General features: G+C 50.2%; 1 protein-coding gene across 1 annotated transcript; it reads right to left on the bottom strand.

Annotated features, from left to right (window-relative positions):
• Positions 1-1581: 1581 nt before the first annotated feature.
• MRAP (melanocortin 2 receptor accessory protein) lies at positions 1582-15514 on the bottom strand. Its single transcript, XM_032393279.1, is given in 5 exon segments — positions 1582-1647; positions 1650-1807; positions 1810-1877; positions 4072-4171; positions 15409-15514. Coding segments are annotated over 5 exon segments (498 nt in total).
• Between the last annotated feature and the right edge of the window lie 742 nt (positions 15515-16256).

Here is a 16256-nt window from a genome sequence, read left to right as displayed (position 1 = left end):
TGGGATTTTATAACTTGTTAATAAATGTCTATTTTTGTTAGGCTTTTGTGTTTTGCTTAATTGGTATTAACAGACCATTTCATTTCACAGAAACCTGCATTTTAGAAGTCAAGATTTGACTTTTAAGGTTCCCACGTTAATTGGTGCAGCAGCTGACAAACCTCAGGAGAATTCTGGCGTGTGCACTTAGTGCACTCAGAACTCTGCGTGTGCCCACATCCCTCCCGCACAGCGTGGCCCCCTGGGGGGGGGGGGCGCTTGGCCACAGTCACAGGACTGCACAGCAGTCTTCCCTGTCCGTCGGCCTCAGCTTAAACGTTGACACTTCTCTGTTCCTGCAGTGTGCCTTAGACTCGGTTCTGGTGGTTTTTCATGATTTAGGATTTTTAACCAGGATAAGAGTAATGCCTGTCTGCCTCCAGTCCCCTTAGCGCATACGGGCTCATTGTTTAGAAAGCAGGGAGTGGCTGCCTCCCTCCCCCCTACCCCCCACCCCCAACCACCTATATAGTGTTTTTTGAGACCATTCCTAAATCAGAATCCTGCATTTAGATTCAAGTAGGAGAGTCCACGTGTTCTTTCTCGCCCCTTTTCTGTATCTCTTGAGCTCATTGGTCTCCCCTCCCTCATCTCCCTTTCTAACCCACCGCCCCCAAGTCAGGTGAGGCCGAGCCTGCCCCCATCTGGGGGATTTGTCAGTCCACCGGGCTGGCGTGGGTTCTGTGGGCTTTGTACTTTGGTGCGTTCTCCGGTGTACTTCGGAGGGCTCAGACCAGAGGGCCCGTAACGTCACCCACATGGGACCCATCCTACCAGCTCAAAGACGTGCTGAGACAGCATTCCAGTGCAGACCCTCCCCCCTTGGGCTCTGTCTTTTAAAGGATTTGGGGAGGTCAGGAGTGTGACGTGGGTCCCTTGACCAGTCAGTGACGCTGGCAGGGCCTGCACGTCCCTGCCTTGGTGACAGTGGGCGGCAGTGGGGGATGGGTAGGAACGTCAAAGGCCTGCCCTGGGTGTGTCCTGAAGAAAGTTCCCATCCACATAGAACTCAGGGCTGATAAATATTACAGCAGTATGGGGTGCCTGGGTGGCTGAGTGGGTGAAGCATCAGACTTGGTTTCCGTCCTGGGATGGAGCTCCACAGTGGGGCTCCCCGCTCAGCAGGGGGTCTGCTTGTCTCCCTCTCTCTGCCCCTCCCCCCATGCATGCACTCTCTCTCTCAAATAAATAAATCTTATAAAAAAACTATATTACGGCAGTAATAGTTGAAGCTAAAAAGTGGCCCAGTAAAGATTAGCAAGCAAGTATTTTCTTTAAATTAATTCACATATGTTTTATTTTCTACCCTTCCCGAAGTGAACATAAGAAGGAAGTATGCAGGTAAAATGCACTGGAAATCAGCACTATCTGGGGCTACTTCCCTGTGCTGGGGGGGACTGCGAGCCCTGGATAATGCGTGCTTGTGCCCCCTCGTAGAGTACATCTTGGCCTACTTGCACTTCCTGCTGCACGGGAGCAGGCTTTCCGAAGGCGCCTGTGTGTCCAGGTTAGTTTGAGTTCACCAATTTGCTGGGGTCAGTTCTACAGTTGAGAGGTTCTGTCTCCAGGGGGCGGCTCGTCCCGCTTGTTCCTGATGTCAGCTGATGCTGTGGGGGGTCCCCATGGACAGCCAGTTCCCAGAGGAGAGCAGGGTGGGCCTGGGGGCAGGGTGGGGCAAGGTGGGGGGGCTCGTGGCCACCGCTGCTGCTCAGGGCTGCATGCTCTGCTGCCTGGCTCTTTGCCCGAGCTCGGTGGAGCCTGTGGGGTGCCTCCGGAAGCAGAGGGGGAGGTGGGGGCTGTTACTCCAGGGGCATGTTGGGTGGTGCTGGGCGTTGTTCCTGTGGACAGAGCAGAGGGGAGGCAGGCATCAAAGCTGGCGCAAGAACTTACTGGATGCTTTCCTGTTGCACCGTCCTGCCTGCCCAGAACCCACAGAGAAGGCATCACGGGGCAAGAGCACCACAACAGCCCAGCTCACAAAGGTCACCACTGTGGAGAAAGGGAAGATACTAGGCAGTGCTTGATGGTGACCTTGACCCTCGGTCATTCCCTCTGAGGTCACTTCTCCCTCATTGTCCACTTATGATGGGGAGCGGGCACGTGGACCTTCCATCCAGCCACCGGAGTAGATAGCTCATGTATCTGTGCCTCCAGCCAAACTTGTGTCTTAGCTAGAAACCCGTCCTCTCTGGACGCCTCTCCTGAACGTGAGGTGTGGGGGTGGTGGGCACACCCGCCTGGCATGAGCCGGCCCACCACGTCCCACCTGCCTTCCGATTCATCAATGAAATGGGACCATCATCTGCTCTTAGCTATCATCAGGATAACATGAGGCGATGCCTTGGTAGACTCAGCTAGAGAACTAGTTTCAACTAGTTCTAATTCTAACATGAATGAAGAGGGTCAGGAAGGGAGCCTGGTAGAGCAGAGCCCTCCTTTCAGATGACACTAGCATAATATTTTTAAGCATAGAAAGAGCAACTCCTCAGGGAGCCACTCAGCATCTCCTTCCCAAATCTTACAGTAAGATCCATTTGGCTCCCCTGAGCATCCCATGCCCGTTAAAATGTCTGGAGAGTGCTTTCTTTGGTGTCAGGGCGAAGAGCATCATCCATTTGCCCCGTAAAATTGTAGCCCTGAAAGACATGCAAGATTCCTCAGCTACGGCGTCCTGTGAGCCCACCGGACCGGGGAGCTTTCCACTGGGGAGGGTACCGACCATTCTTGCAAACTGTCCCTAGCACAGGGCTGGCTACAAGTCCCCTCAGAAGAGTGCGTTCATTTACCACCACCCCCCCGCAGGTGCCTCTTGGGATATAAATCTGCTTAAATTCAGTGTGAGTTCTTAAAACTAGACAAAAAGAATGGATTTCTTCATTGCTCAAAAGCTGGCCCCTGCCTCCCTGTGTGACCAAAGGGAACCAGAAGTGACTTTGAGCCACTCTGGGCAGGGCAGGGTGGAGGCAGGGAGACAGAGCCCCCTTGAGGTAGATCTGGACGTGTGCAGATGTGCAGGTCTGCCCTGAACCAGCATCGGGACCCCACCAGGTGGGGGGGGCGCCCTCTCTTCTCTGCCCTCCCTCCCCTCCCTCTCCCAGAACAGCTCTGCTTGACTCTGTTGCCAGCTTCCTATGCTGACTCGTGGTTTCCACTCCCCCAGACTGCTTGGTCGCTGATGGCCTCCAGCCCGTCTTCTTCCTGGACCACTCAGCGCCCCCTGGGCCCAGCTCTTCTGTCAGGCCATGCGTTTCAAGGGGCTTTGGGCAGGCCCTCTTGGGTCAGTTGCCCACCCCTGGTCCCATCAGCTGAGACAGAGAGAAAGGTAGTCTAGGGTCCCCAGCTAGAACATTCATTAGGACAGCAGGAGCTGTTGGGGGGCAGATTAAGCTAGAAGGGGAGACTGGATATGGTGGGCCAATTGTCTAGCACAGGAGACACCAAGCAGCTGATTACTGCTTGGAGCTCCTGGATTTTACCTCCACTTTAGCTACTAAGGCGTACAGTAGGTATTCAGTAACAGAAGGTGGTCATAGATGCCTACGTTTGGGTCCCCTTTTCCTGGTGAGTCGTTTGGCAAGACCTAACTGCCATGGGGGGTCATTTTGGCTTTATTTTCTTTAACAGCTTAATTGAGATATATTTTATATACAGTAAAGTTCGGCCGTTTAAAATGGAAAATTCAAAGATCTCCGGTATACTCACAAAACTGTGCAGCCATCCACACAATCCGCTTTAGAATATTTTTGGCATCCGAACAAGCAGCCCCGGCCCCATTAACAAGCACTAATCTGCTTTCTGTCTCTAAAGAGTTTTATTTAATCTAGATGTTTCATATCCATGGAATCCTCCAACACGGGGGCCTTTTGTGTCTAGCTTCTTTCACTTGGCACAGTGTCTTGGAAGTGCATCCGTGTTGGAGCGGGAATCGGGGATCCATTCCTTTTTGTGACCGAGTAATATTCCACGGCGTGGCCTGCAGTCACCGGCTAGTTAGCCCCGGGACTTACCTGCGTCGGCACCCTCCATACTCACCTCGCCTGTGAGGAGCCTGACCAGGACATGTAGAGCAGGATGAGGAAGAGAAGCATGACGAAGAATGCCAGGCTCGCCCAGAAGGTGATGACAATCAAATCTGTGGGGGGGGGGGGGGTGCATCTCAACATCAGCATGACACCACCGGAGCCCGCAGCCAGGGGAAACGGCCCTGAGGAGAGGCGTTTCTCCCCTCTTCCAGCCTCTCAGCCGTGACCAGTGGGAAGACTTTTCCACGAACAGTAACCTTGGGAAGGACCAGGGCAGCAGGGAAGTGACTTTTTCCCTGAGCAACGGGCGGCAGGGTTGCTGAGGGAAAACCAGTCCATGAAATTGGGTGGCACCCCATGGATGTGCTTTTTTGGCTCCTGGTGCTCCCCTCCTTCCCCTTCTCCACAGAGGGAGAAGAAAGGGCTGTGGGCAGCTCATGTGACAGCCAACCTCCCCTCCCCTGTGAGGGCAGCAGGGGCCTGGGGGCACTGCTCCATCAGGGGCAGCCTCAGAGACCCCAAGACTCAGAGATTTTAGGAGGAGGTGAGTTCGACTAGGGGGCTGGAACCCTCCTGTGGTGGGCAAGGCAGACTTTTTTAACCGAGGCCTCACTGCCCCCTTTCTTTCAGGGGCACGCGCCCAGCTGGGGGCAGTGACAGGAGGGAAGATCCCCTGTGCGGCTAGCCCTGGGCCTAGATTTGTGGCCAGAGGCGGAAGGGGCAGGGAAACTGGGAATCATACTTCGCCTTTTTGGGGCTCTGGGTAGAACCTGGCAGGCCAGGAGGTGCTGTTCCCCGGGGCTCCAGATCAGGAACATTCTTCAAGTTGCTAGGTGCTGTTGCAATACGGTAGTGTTTCTTGGTGGTGGATGATGGCTGTGGGCACAGCTCACCGGGCTCGTAATTAGTGTGTGCGAGTATCTTATCCCAGACACACTCCTGCCCCTGGGCCCAGATGCCCCCAGCTGGACCTGCTAGACACCTACACGTGTGAGCAAAGGAGGCTACTGCAGGGTGATCACCCCACAGGAATTCATTAAGCACCCACTCAAGTGAGGCGCTGCCGGAGGCTGTGAAGGATTCAGAGGGGGCCACACTGGCACAGCAAAATGGCTGCCCCCTCTCTCCTGCATGCTCCTCCCCTACATCCTCCTCTGAGCTCCTGCCCAGCCTTGTTGTGCTCTGTTAAACAAAAAGATGTTTATGAATGGGTAAGCAAATGAGGAAACGAACAGAAAGAAAGAATGAATGCGGTGTTAGTGATTTGTGTGTCATCTACATAGAGCCAGGAAGTGAAGGCCCTGGGGGTAAATAACGACACTTGAGTAAAGGGTGTCACCTCTACTCTCCATGACCCAAGACAGGTAGAGAGAGAAACCGAACGCTTGTTAAGAGTTCATCTCAGACCTTGACAGCATCAGAAACACTTACAGGAAGAGATGCCGTACTTGCTGAAGGAATCAGAGCCCCCACTACCTTGTAATGAAGCATCAGCAACTTAGCCGCCACGATCCAGAAAGACAAGGACAACAAAGACCCCCAGGCTGGCTCCCACCTCCTCTCTCCTCTCTGTCCCTGAGCTGAGAAACGGACGGTGGTGCCCCAGAACACTGACCAGTTTTAGGGGCTGTATGGGCTCCCGGGAAATAGGGACTGAGGTTGTTACTGTCTGTCCGAAACTGAAGGACTTTTGAAAGGAGGCTCTGGAGTTCTCAGCATTCCCTGACTGCTCACCGCACATTATTCTAGAACACATGCTTCGGTTCCACCAGCTGGTCACAATTTATTTTATAACCCTCGAAGTGGGACAGTATAAATGCTTTCAGAAGGTTTGGTTTTATTCTGTAAGGATGTTTTGGATTTAGGCAGACACCACTGCTCTATCTCCTTCATAAAAATCATACAGGGTTTGAGATCTTCAGCACCTAGAGGAGTTCCGTCAGGGCCTCTAAGAAAACAGCTTCAGAAGTTCAGCAGCTGAGACACAACCCCCCCCTTCTCCTGGGCTCACACACGTCTGCTTAGCCTTTTGTCAACTATCCCCACATACTGAGCAGGAAATGAAGCAACACCTTCCACAGAACACAGTGTCTTCAGAGAAGTGAAATTTGAATTGTTTTCAGACCAAGAAGGCGATCAGTAGCCACTGGCCATTTCCTGTACTAAATTCTCTTTCCTTGTGTTCTGCTGAAAAAGATGGCCAAAAAAAAAAAAATAGGGTTCTTTTTCCTCTTCCTACTGAAGATTCAGTCTAAGTGCTTGGAGAGAACATTTCATTCCAGGGCAAGTGATGTCATCCACCAGGGCTGGAAATGTTTAAACATCCCTGAGGAGCACCAGGTTGGCTTGACAAGGAAACTGGTCCAGCCATGGAAAACTTTCCTCCCCTCTCCCCTCCTCTTCCCCTCCCCTCTCCTCCCCCCTCCCTTCTCCCCCCTCCCTTCCCCTCCCCTCCCCCTCCTCTTCCCCTCCCCTTCCCTCCCCCCTCCTCATTTACTTCCTTTTTCTCCTCTCCCCTCTTCCCTCCCTCCTTCCTTCCTTTCCAGTCCACACTGTGGGAGTTAGGCATCCACGATCGATTGACAAGAAGAGGCTCGAATGGCAAGTGGGGCTTCACACTGGGGGATTCCTCATCCTACCCTGGAGCTGAGAAAGTAACCTGACCCAGATACTTGCTACTCATAGCAGCCACCTCGGTTTTGTTCAATTTTGTGAACTGCTAAACCTCCGTTTTAGCCTTCCTCCAAACGCTACTAACGTTTGGGTCCCCGAGTCCTGATAGGAGATTAACTCCAAGATTTTTCCCTTCCTGGGGAACAACACCCGGGTTAAGGGCCTAGGCGCTGCAGGTGGGTGGTGTTGGATTCAAGTTCTGACTTGGCCATTTTCTAGCCATGGGATCTCAGGCAATCTGAGATTTGTACACCTCTAAATCGGTTAAATGGGGATGATGGTGTGTGTTAGATAGACTGTTAGGTGGATTAAATAAAATAATATGTATCTGTAATGCACATGGCACAGTTCCTTGTTTAATGGTTGTGAAATGATATATAAAAAGAACTAAAATTATTTTTTCTGTTCAGAGGGTATTGGGCAAGTGATATCACTGTGTCCTTCAAGCGCCACTGAAATGTGAGATATGAATAAAGGTAACTGCAGTAGAGACTGCTAGCTGTGAATCCTCATGTTTGCTTACAGGTGCTTTCATAGTAATAGAAGCCCTGCCTTTTGCTGCCTGGGATAAAGACTACATTTCCCAGACTCCCTTTCAGCTAGATATGGTCATGTGACAAGGTTCTGGCCAATGAGATGTGAGTGGGGCTGTTAAACAGGACAGCTACTGGAAGGCCTCCTGCAGAGACTGCTAGATTTCTAATAACCTTGTATCCCTTCGTAATCCCGTATTACATTTTGCTGGTGGGAACGTGGATGTGATGGCCAGAGCACGGCTTGGAGTGTGAGGATGAGGGACATGTTTGGGGGACGGCAGAGCAAGGAGCTGGAAGGAAGCTGGCTTCTGAGGAGTTCATGGGGCCGACCCAGCACCTGGTCCTGCAGACTTTCATGTGAGAGAGAAACCAACTTCTCTTGAGCCTGGTACTCTGTTAATTGTAACCAATCTTCTTCATCTGAATCAGTAAAAAGAGCTGACTTTTTAAATGAGCGTACCAAAACTTACAAATCCAAATGAATGCTGACTTTCACAATAATCATCCTCTATCATAGAGGCATATAAATTTTCCTAAAATACATATCTTAATTAAAATTTATAAACATTTACCAAAGATTCATAAATGTTTATAAATTATTCTTTTGGAATTATCAAGGACACACACACACACACACACACACAGACACACACACGTTTTGCTACTTTGTAAAATCATATTTTATTTTCGACACCCAGGCAGTACCAATCAGCTCAATCATCCCTTCCATTCACCTGATTGGTTTATGGGTGATTCTAACTATTTCCCCAAAGCAAATCCACCCTCGAAAGAGATACATAGTTTATCACTGTAGATGTCCCATAGAACATGCTGTCACTACCAAAGTCAGTTCCAAAAGAAGAGCCCCAAGCAGTTTTTGAGCAGTAATGGAATCATTCGCGAATGGAATCACTCGCGTGTAGCACCTCTAGGTGGGGCTACCTCGATGGGAAATTCGTTCCGAGGTAAACAGTCTCATATCTTGTTTAAAAAAAAAAAAAAAATCACTTTCACCGCTTATATCCTATCCATAGGGCTGACTGTTGGCTGAAGAGTTACAAGTCTCGGTTAAAGTTGTAATATAAAATTGGTTGCTCTGATGTGAGAAAAGAGTTACATGTAGGTCTTTTGCTTGGTCTTTTCGCTGAGTTCTCTGCCTTGTGTTCAGAAGAGATGGGTTAGTGGCATGTTTCTGTTCTTCCTCGCCCAGCTGTGGGAGCAGCAGGTGAACAGACCGCCTTATTATTGAAGCTGCCAGAGCCGGCACTTCAGTGGAAGTCGATACAGGCTATGACAGATTTTTCCTAAGCCATGATTAAAGGAAGAAGACATACTGACCGGAGAAGTAAATAATAGCGCGTGAAAGCCAGACACTACCCAAAGGAAATCAATCCATCTTGCTGCTTCCTGCAAGGGAGCATCAGAGCTGTGTCTGGAGATTTATTGCATTAGAATAATATGTATTGCTGCCGTAACATTGGTATATGGGACTATCTTCCCCTAAGCTTAGCCTCTGAAAAGGGGACAGATAGAAAAGCAAACATATAATTCATTCAGGCAGAGCCTCAAGAAACAGATTTGCCTTTCCCACCTTTTTGACAGTGTTGGGGAGATTCTTAACCTTTCCCTGAAACAGAAAGCGTATCTGAAAATCACAAGGGTAAAAATCCTTGTGAAGTCCCTGTAACAAAATCACACCAGATTTCAAGCCAACCCTGGGAAAGAGCAACCCAGAGCCTTCGAGTCAGCACTGAATGCTCCATAAAATATGTCTATCAATCCCTGGATGTTTCCAATGATCTGCCCATCCATGACGGAATAAATTCCAGTGTATGGGCATGAACACAAAAATCTTAAAATCCTCCCTGCTTGTTAGGTGAATGCATGAGCCGAGGTATTTTTCCTTCTGTTTCCCTCCTTCTCTACTTGGCACGGGAGTCGAACCCAGCCTGGTCTTCCACATTTCAACCAGCCACCCCAGGTGACCTTCCAGAAGCTTTGCCTTTGTCTCACCTTAAAGCACCCCTGGCTCATGGCTCCATTCCCAGCCTCTTTCTGCCTTTGATGTGTAACTCTGTACGGAACTGGGAGGTGAATCTCTCTGGTCTGTTCGACTGGGTCAGAGATCCAACCCAGAGGAACTGGCGAGGAGAGAAAGGTACATTTGTCAGCAGAGAAGCTCACCTGCTTTCTGCAGTGTGACTCTGTCCATCCTCACCTGGACTCATGCTTACCTTACCCAACCTTCAAAGCCAAGTAACCGAGCATCCCCGAGACCGCCTGACCCTGCCTTTTGCTGACCATTACAGAAAACAAAAGTGACACGCTGGTAACAGTAGCACAGAGTGTGCATGGTGGAGATTTCTGGTTTTGCATTTTGGGGGGGTTTGTTGTTTGTTCTTTTAAAGATTTTATTTATTTACTTGACAGAGAGTGAGAGACAGAGCACAGAGGCAGAGGGAGAAGCAGACTCACTGCTAACCAGGGAGCCTGACGCGGGGCTCGATCCCAGGACCCTGAGATCATGACCTGAGCCCAAGAACCTGAGATGACAGGAGCTGAAGGCAGACGCTTAACCAACTGAGCCACCCAGGCGCCCCTGTTTGTTTTTTAGTAAACTTCTTTGAATTCAAATACCATGGACAAAAGTAGGCAAGATATCTTTACTTGACACACAACGTAAGTTTTTTTCTCCCAAGTCCACTGCTTGTACCAGCAAAATCCAGGAATCATTCTAGATGTTCAAAAATAGAAATTTCTAGAACACCATGCAGTTGTTTACAAAATTTTTGTGAAAGAATATTTAACAACACAAGAAAACAAAATATTGTCAAGTCAGTAAGAGCAAAGTACAAAACAGCACTTACAGGTCCGGCTTCCTGCTCAGCCGGGAGCTGTTTCTCCCTCTCTCTCTCTTTCTCTCTCCCTCTGCCCCTCCCCCCGGGCTCATTTTCTCTGTCTCTCTCAAATAAATAAAATCTTAAAAAAAAAAATATATATATATATACAGCCATCTCCTATTTGAAATATCCCAGATGCTATTTGAAATCTCTAGGGGAGACAGGATGATCATAGTGGACTCTGTAGAAAGGCAATGCTATGGATTGAGTATGTTCCCTCACCTCCCAATGCAGAAGCCCTAATCTCCAGACTGATGGTATTTGGAAGTGGGGACTTTGAGAGGTAATTAGGTTTAGAAGCAATCACGAGGGTGGGGCCCCACGATGGGATTAGTGTCTTTATGAGAAAAGGAAGAAACTCCCTCTCCCTCTACCCCCCCCCCCACCTCCCACTGCATCTCCCCGCAGGCTCTCTCCCTATCCCCCTCCCTCTACCCCCCACCTCCCGCTGCGTCTCCCCGCAGGCTCTCTCCACTCACAGACCTGGAAGAAAGGCCCTGTGAGCCCACAGTAAGAAAGTGACTGTCTACAAGGCAGGAAGCAAGTCCTCATCAGACAGCAAATCTGCTGCCACCTTGATCTTGGACTTCCAGCCTCCAGAACAGTGACAAATTGAATGTCCGTTGTTTAAGCTCCCAGTCTATAATATTTTGTGACAGCAGCCTGAGTAGACTAAGATACGTGTTGACTACTTAAAGTCTGGTTTTGGGAGGCTTCCCTCCAAGGGATTTTCTTTAGAGACGGTAGATAGTCCCCCATGCCCTCACCCTGTATGAGAGGGTAGTTGGCGCCCTGCCCTCCACTCGAGCGGCAAAGGGGCCACTCCAGGGCACTCTGCACGTGTCCTTTGCAGTTAGTGGGACACAGCAGACTGGAGTCTGATGTGTGCTCGAGAAAATCTTGATAGCGAGAGACTGGGCAATCAGCATCAGCAGAGTAGAAGGAGCATCCCCTCTGGTGGAGGACCTCACAAAGCTCCCCCCCGGGAGAGAAGGAGCCAGCCAGCTTGACATGCTGCCCCCAGGGAAGAGGACACCCCCGCCTAGACCAGTGCCAGTCAAGCTGGGGGGCAGGGCAGCCAGTGAAGAGGCCAGTTACAAGAGTTTAGCAGTGAAGTAACGGCCGCTACAGAGCAAAGTCACTTTCCCACACACAGGTCGCCGGGGCGGGTGACCCCGTCCCAGGGAGCCCATGGAGGAGCCCCGCTAACCGGTGCTGATGTGAGGAGGGGAGGCGAGATCAACAGGAGCAGAGTTCTGGAGTCAAGTAGCAGGACCCCTGGTAGCGGACATTGCTGGGGCACATGGAGTGTGTCTTCACCCTCCGTGGCCACCCGAGCAGGTGTCTGCTGCCGAGCCCGGCCGGCCTCCAGATCAGAGTCTGAGCTGCCTCGCTGACAAACCCCCTGTCCTCCCTGCCCCTCTCCGCATTCCATCCCTCCTGCTCCAGCGAAGAGGTGTCCCAGACCAGGATGGGGCAGGTGGCCCGGGAGAAAGGAGCCGGCAGAGCAAAGAAGGAAGGAGCACCCCTGTCCTGAGCCAGGGAAAGAGCAAGTTCTCCCTTTGAGTGAAGTTGGAAGGTGGTTTGTTTTTATTTTATTTTTTTTAAGATTTTATTTGTTTATTTGAGAGACAGAGCACAAGCAGTGTGAGGGGCAGAGGGAGAAGCAGGCTCCCCGCAGAGCAGGGAGCCCGATGTGGGACTCGATTCCAGGACCCTGGGATCATGACCTGAGCCGAAGGCAGACGCTTAACCGACTGAGCCACCCAGGTGCCCTGAAGGTGGTTTGTTTTTAAACATTTTTGAAATTTATCTCATAGGATTAGACATTCGCTCTGCTAACAAGACTGACTGGTAGACACTTTTTTTAAAATGTAGGTGGGAGCATGACTCCTGCTCCAGATCTTACCCAGGGGCAGGGAAAGAGCCAGCACTGCCCAGTAGGTTTGCAGGAGAGACCGGAGAAAAATTAAAGCCACTTTCCCCTAGCACTCCATGAACTTGCTCTTTCAAAGTAGCAGTGCCAGGCATTTCTGCAGATGCAGAAGCAGAAGCAGAAGGACTGGAGGGGACATCATGGCAGCCTAGGCCCCGTCCAGGAGGTAGAAATCACACAGAAGGACAAACAGGAAGTCTAGTATGAAAAATTATTCGGGTTAAAAGAGCATCTATAAGATATAAGGAAACTCTACGAGGTGCCCTGGGGCTGAGGGAGGGGACCCAGGCGAGTTCATTTGTTCAGGCTGCACTATGGTCAGAACATTTGTGTTCCCTTAAATTCATCTGTCCAATCCTAATGCCCAGTGGGATGGTATCGGGCAGTGGGGCCTCTGGGAGCTGCTTAAGTCATCGGGTGGAGCCCCCCGTGAATGAGATCCGTGCCTTTATAAGAGAGGCTGCACAGAGATGCGCTCACCACTTCCCCCCATGAGGACCCAGCAAGAAGATACCAGCTCCGAAGCAGGAGGAGGTCCCTCACCCAGACGCCACCGTGGTGGTGCCTTCCTGTTAGACTGCCCAGCCTGCGTAACTGTGAGAAATACATCTGTGTTGTTTCTAAGCCACCCAGTCTATGGTATTTTGTTATATTAGCCTGAACAGACGAAGACCGTGGCTTAAAGAGCAGAAATTTATTTTCTCACAATTCTGGAGCCTGGAAGTCCAAGATCAAGGTGTCCACAGGGTTGGTTCTTCTGAGGCCTCGCTCCTTGGCTTGTAGATGGCTGTCCTCTGTCTGTGTCCTCACGTGGTCTTCCCTCTGCATGTGTCTGTGTCCTAATCTCCTCCTCTAAGGACACTGGTCATATTGGATTAGGACTCACCCTTATGACCGCCACAGAATGCCCAGGGGCCTTGGGTTCCAGGTTGAGATGGCTGCCACATGAAGCCACAAGATCTCAGAGGGACTGTGTTCTGGGCCAGTGACAGTGACAGGCTGACTGCCCCACATGTCCTCACAGGCCCCCTGCCGACCCCCAACCCCAGCCCAGCCCTCCTACAGACCCTCTCCCCTCCCCGCCCCCCAGGGCCCTGTCCGGAGAAAGCTTAACTCCCGGTTCACTTTAAAGGAATACCATCGTTTATCACAGAGCGTATTTTGAAGGCAACAAATTGATAACTGACACAGATATCCATCATGAAAATTAACGGTGTGTGCAAGAGCTACCTACTTCACAATCATTTATTTATTTATCCCGCAGAGACTGTGCCAGGCATTATTCAGGAGCTGGGGATAGAGAGAGCAAGACAGAGGAAGGTTCCTGCTCTGATCGTTCATCCTGTCTGGTGAGAATCTGCCCACTAAACATGTCTAGTGTCTTGGAAAGAGTCCTCAGGGATCAGAGCCTGGAACTGAAGTCCCAGCTCTGCAAATATTTTGCTGGGTGACCTGGGGAAAGTCACTTGGCTTCTCTGGGCCCTGCCGCCCCCCCCACTTTTATTCCCACAGCTGCAACACCAAAGCACCCTCATTTATTTCTGCTGGCCCCTCCTTCCTGGATTGTCAACTCCCCAGGGTAGAGATCTTTGCAACTGTATGTTTCCAGGCCCAGCATGTGGCTGTTTCCTGCCTCCGTGTCACCCGCCACCCACCCAAACCTCAAATTTATATATTCGCCAGAGTGATACTCTTAGCAAGCAAATCGGACCTTGTCTCTTTTCTGTTTACAATTTAAAATGACTCCCTGCAGCTCCCATGAATCCTCTGAGGCTGACCTGTGAGAATCTGGCCCCCACATCAATCTTCCCAAAAACACCCTCCATGTCACGCTTCCCGGAAGCACCTCCTGCCTAAGCAGAGGGTAACTGGTCCCCCCGCCCTGGGGCCGGCCCTCTGTGGATCAGGCAGTCCCTTTGGGTCTTCTGACTCAGCTTAGCCCATCTTCCCCGTGAAGGCTTCCTTACGTCTTCCCTCTCTGTGCTCTGCCAGCGACTTGTACAAATCGTCAGCATAACACTGTGAATCACATAACAGCTTACTAAGGATCCGTATCTGCCCCCTTACTGGAAATGGGGAAAGTCGAATGTAGACTGAGTGTTAGATGACACCGAGACGTCATTATTGAAATGTTTAGATACAGTGTCATGTTCTTACTTGTTACTATTTTCCCAGGTTTGGTGGGGGGATGTTGTGATAACCTGCTTGGAAATACAGCATCATCAGAAAATAGACGATAATGGTCATAAAATAAAATCATTCTGGAGAAAAATCAGGGACAGGGATTGAGTCTTTTGGCATTTGTGCCTCCATCTGCTAGTGCAACACCTGGCCTATCACGGATAGTTACAAAATTTTGATTGTTGCATTAATCACGAGCAAAAGCAAGAAGGGAGGACAGGTATGGTGTGTTTGTGGTATGGTGTGGAAGTGGGGCTTGTTGAGATGGATGAAGACATGGATGGGTACCTGGGCTTCTGGAAGTTGTAAGGGAAACTGGAAACAGGAACCCCTCCTAACAAGACATTTTAGATGACTTCCTCCAAGGGAAATGGATTTCAGTGTTGAGCTGGTGTGTGTCCAGGTTCTCTGGCTTTTCATACAAAAAACATCCTGTTCCTTCTAGTGACTGCACTTATTTTTTGTCAGATTTTGTGATTGTAGGGCATGAAATACCCAAGGAGCCCAAGATATGGGGCTAGCAGACAATGGGTCCCCAGTACTGGGACTTTGATTTTTGTTTTGTTTTGTTTTTCATAATCATTTCCTCAGCTAACTTGTTATCTTGACTGAGTAGCTGGAATAATCAGAGAAGATTGTCCACAAAGCACCAACTTACCCAAGAGAGAAAGACTGGAGAGAGATGAGCAAAAGGATATTGGTTTGTTCTGGTGGTCCTTCCTGAGACCATGAAGATTAAAATCGGTTGTTATTTTCATAGAGAGTAGTAAGTCATTTATCTTAGGGGTGGACACAATAACCTCTCCCAAATCTGCATAGAGCAAGAGAGAATGTGAAATCGACAGTTTGAAGAAACTCACCTAGCTTATTGGAACCCCAGACAAATCAAACTCTATCAAGGAAATCTATCTTAAAAGCATATTCTGCTCCCAAAGTGTCTGAGTTTCTTTGGAGGTTAGTTTCAAGCCTATTACAAAGAAAACAGATACCATTTTACTCCTCTTCACTTCTATCTCTGTGGGCTCATCTCTGACATCTGTTGGAGTTGGAGGTGAATGGAGACAGTCTTTTGGGCCAACCCCCAGCCTCTGCCTGGCCGGCTTCCCCAGATCAGAACTCACATTTGTTGGCTTTCAGCTTCCTCTCATCCACGGGAATGAGGTCCAAGTAGTCCAGGTAGTATTCGTAGCTGTTGTACGGGGTGGAGGCGTTGGTCTGGTTGGCCATGTCTTTGGCGCTGGGGGGCCGCGCATCCGGAGCTGGTCAGAGCCCTTGGAGGGACGGGCCAACTGATTTCTGTAAAGTCATCCAAGTGTGTCTGTGGGTCTCCGGGCTCAAGGCCTGCCCACTTATCGGAGCTGTTTGGCTGGGAGAAAGGCCAGGGGGCTGTGCTTGACATCTCTGCCCCCACGTAGAACTTTCCACCCCGCCCCTCCTTGATAAAAGTCCAAAACAAACAGAGCTGCGAGGCGGGAGCCCGGGGTTTCCAGCGAAGCTCGAGAATGCCCCTCCATGTAAGAAGGGGAGAACGGGTACCTGGGCCCCTTGAAAGACAAGATGCCAAATAGGGCTTAGGAAAGACACTCGCTCTCTGCTTTACTACTTAAAAAAATTAATAAAACCGAAATGAAAGGCTGGAGGTGCCCTTGACTTACATTAAGGCGATTCTTGGTGCTATTGAGCAACCAGCGAATCACTGACTTAGATTTAATATTTGAGGGCAGAAATTGAGTGATGTCAGCCCTGAACTTGTAGCCTCTCTCATGTACGCGTCGCCAATTAATTAAACCGAAAGAACCCTCTTGTCCCAACTGAGAACACCTCCCAGCTTTTATCTAAAGCCCCCAGGAACGAACCAGTCAGCTGCATTTATTCCTACAGAAGAGGCTGTTTGCCCTGCCAGAATCCCACATGGATCCGGCTCTTGGGCAATAAGGACCTGAGGGTTCACCCAGCCCTTGGCTGATGA

The sequence above is a fragment of the Phoca vitulina genome, unplaced genomic scaffold (genome assembly GCF_004348235.1).
Source record: "Phoca vitulina isolate PV1807 unplaced genomic scaffold, GSC_HSeal_1.0 scaffold72, whole genome shotgun sequence".
Lineage (NCBI taxonomy): Eukaryota > Metazoa > Chordata > Mammalia > Carnivora > Phocidae > Phoca > Phoca vitulina.
Note: the sequence above shows the minus strand (reverse complement) of the source record. Positions and strands in the feature narration are given on the sequence as shown.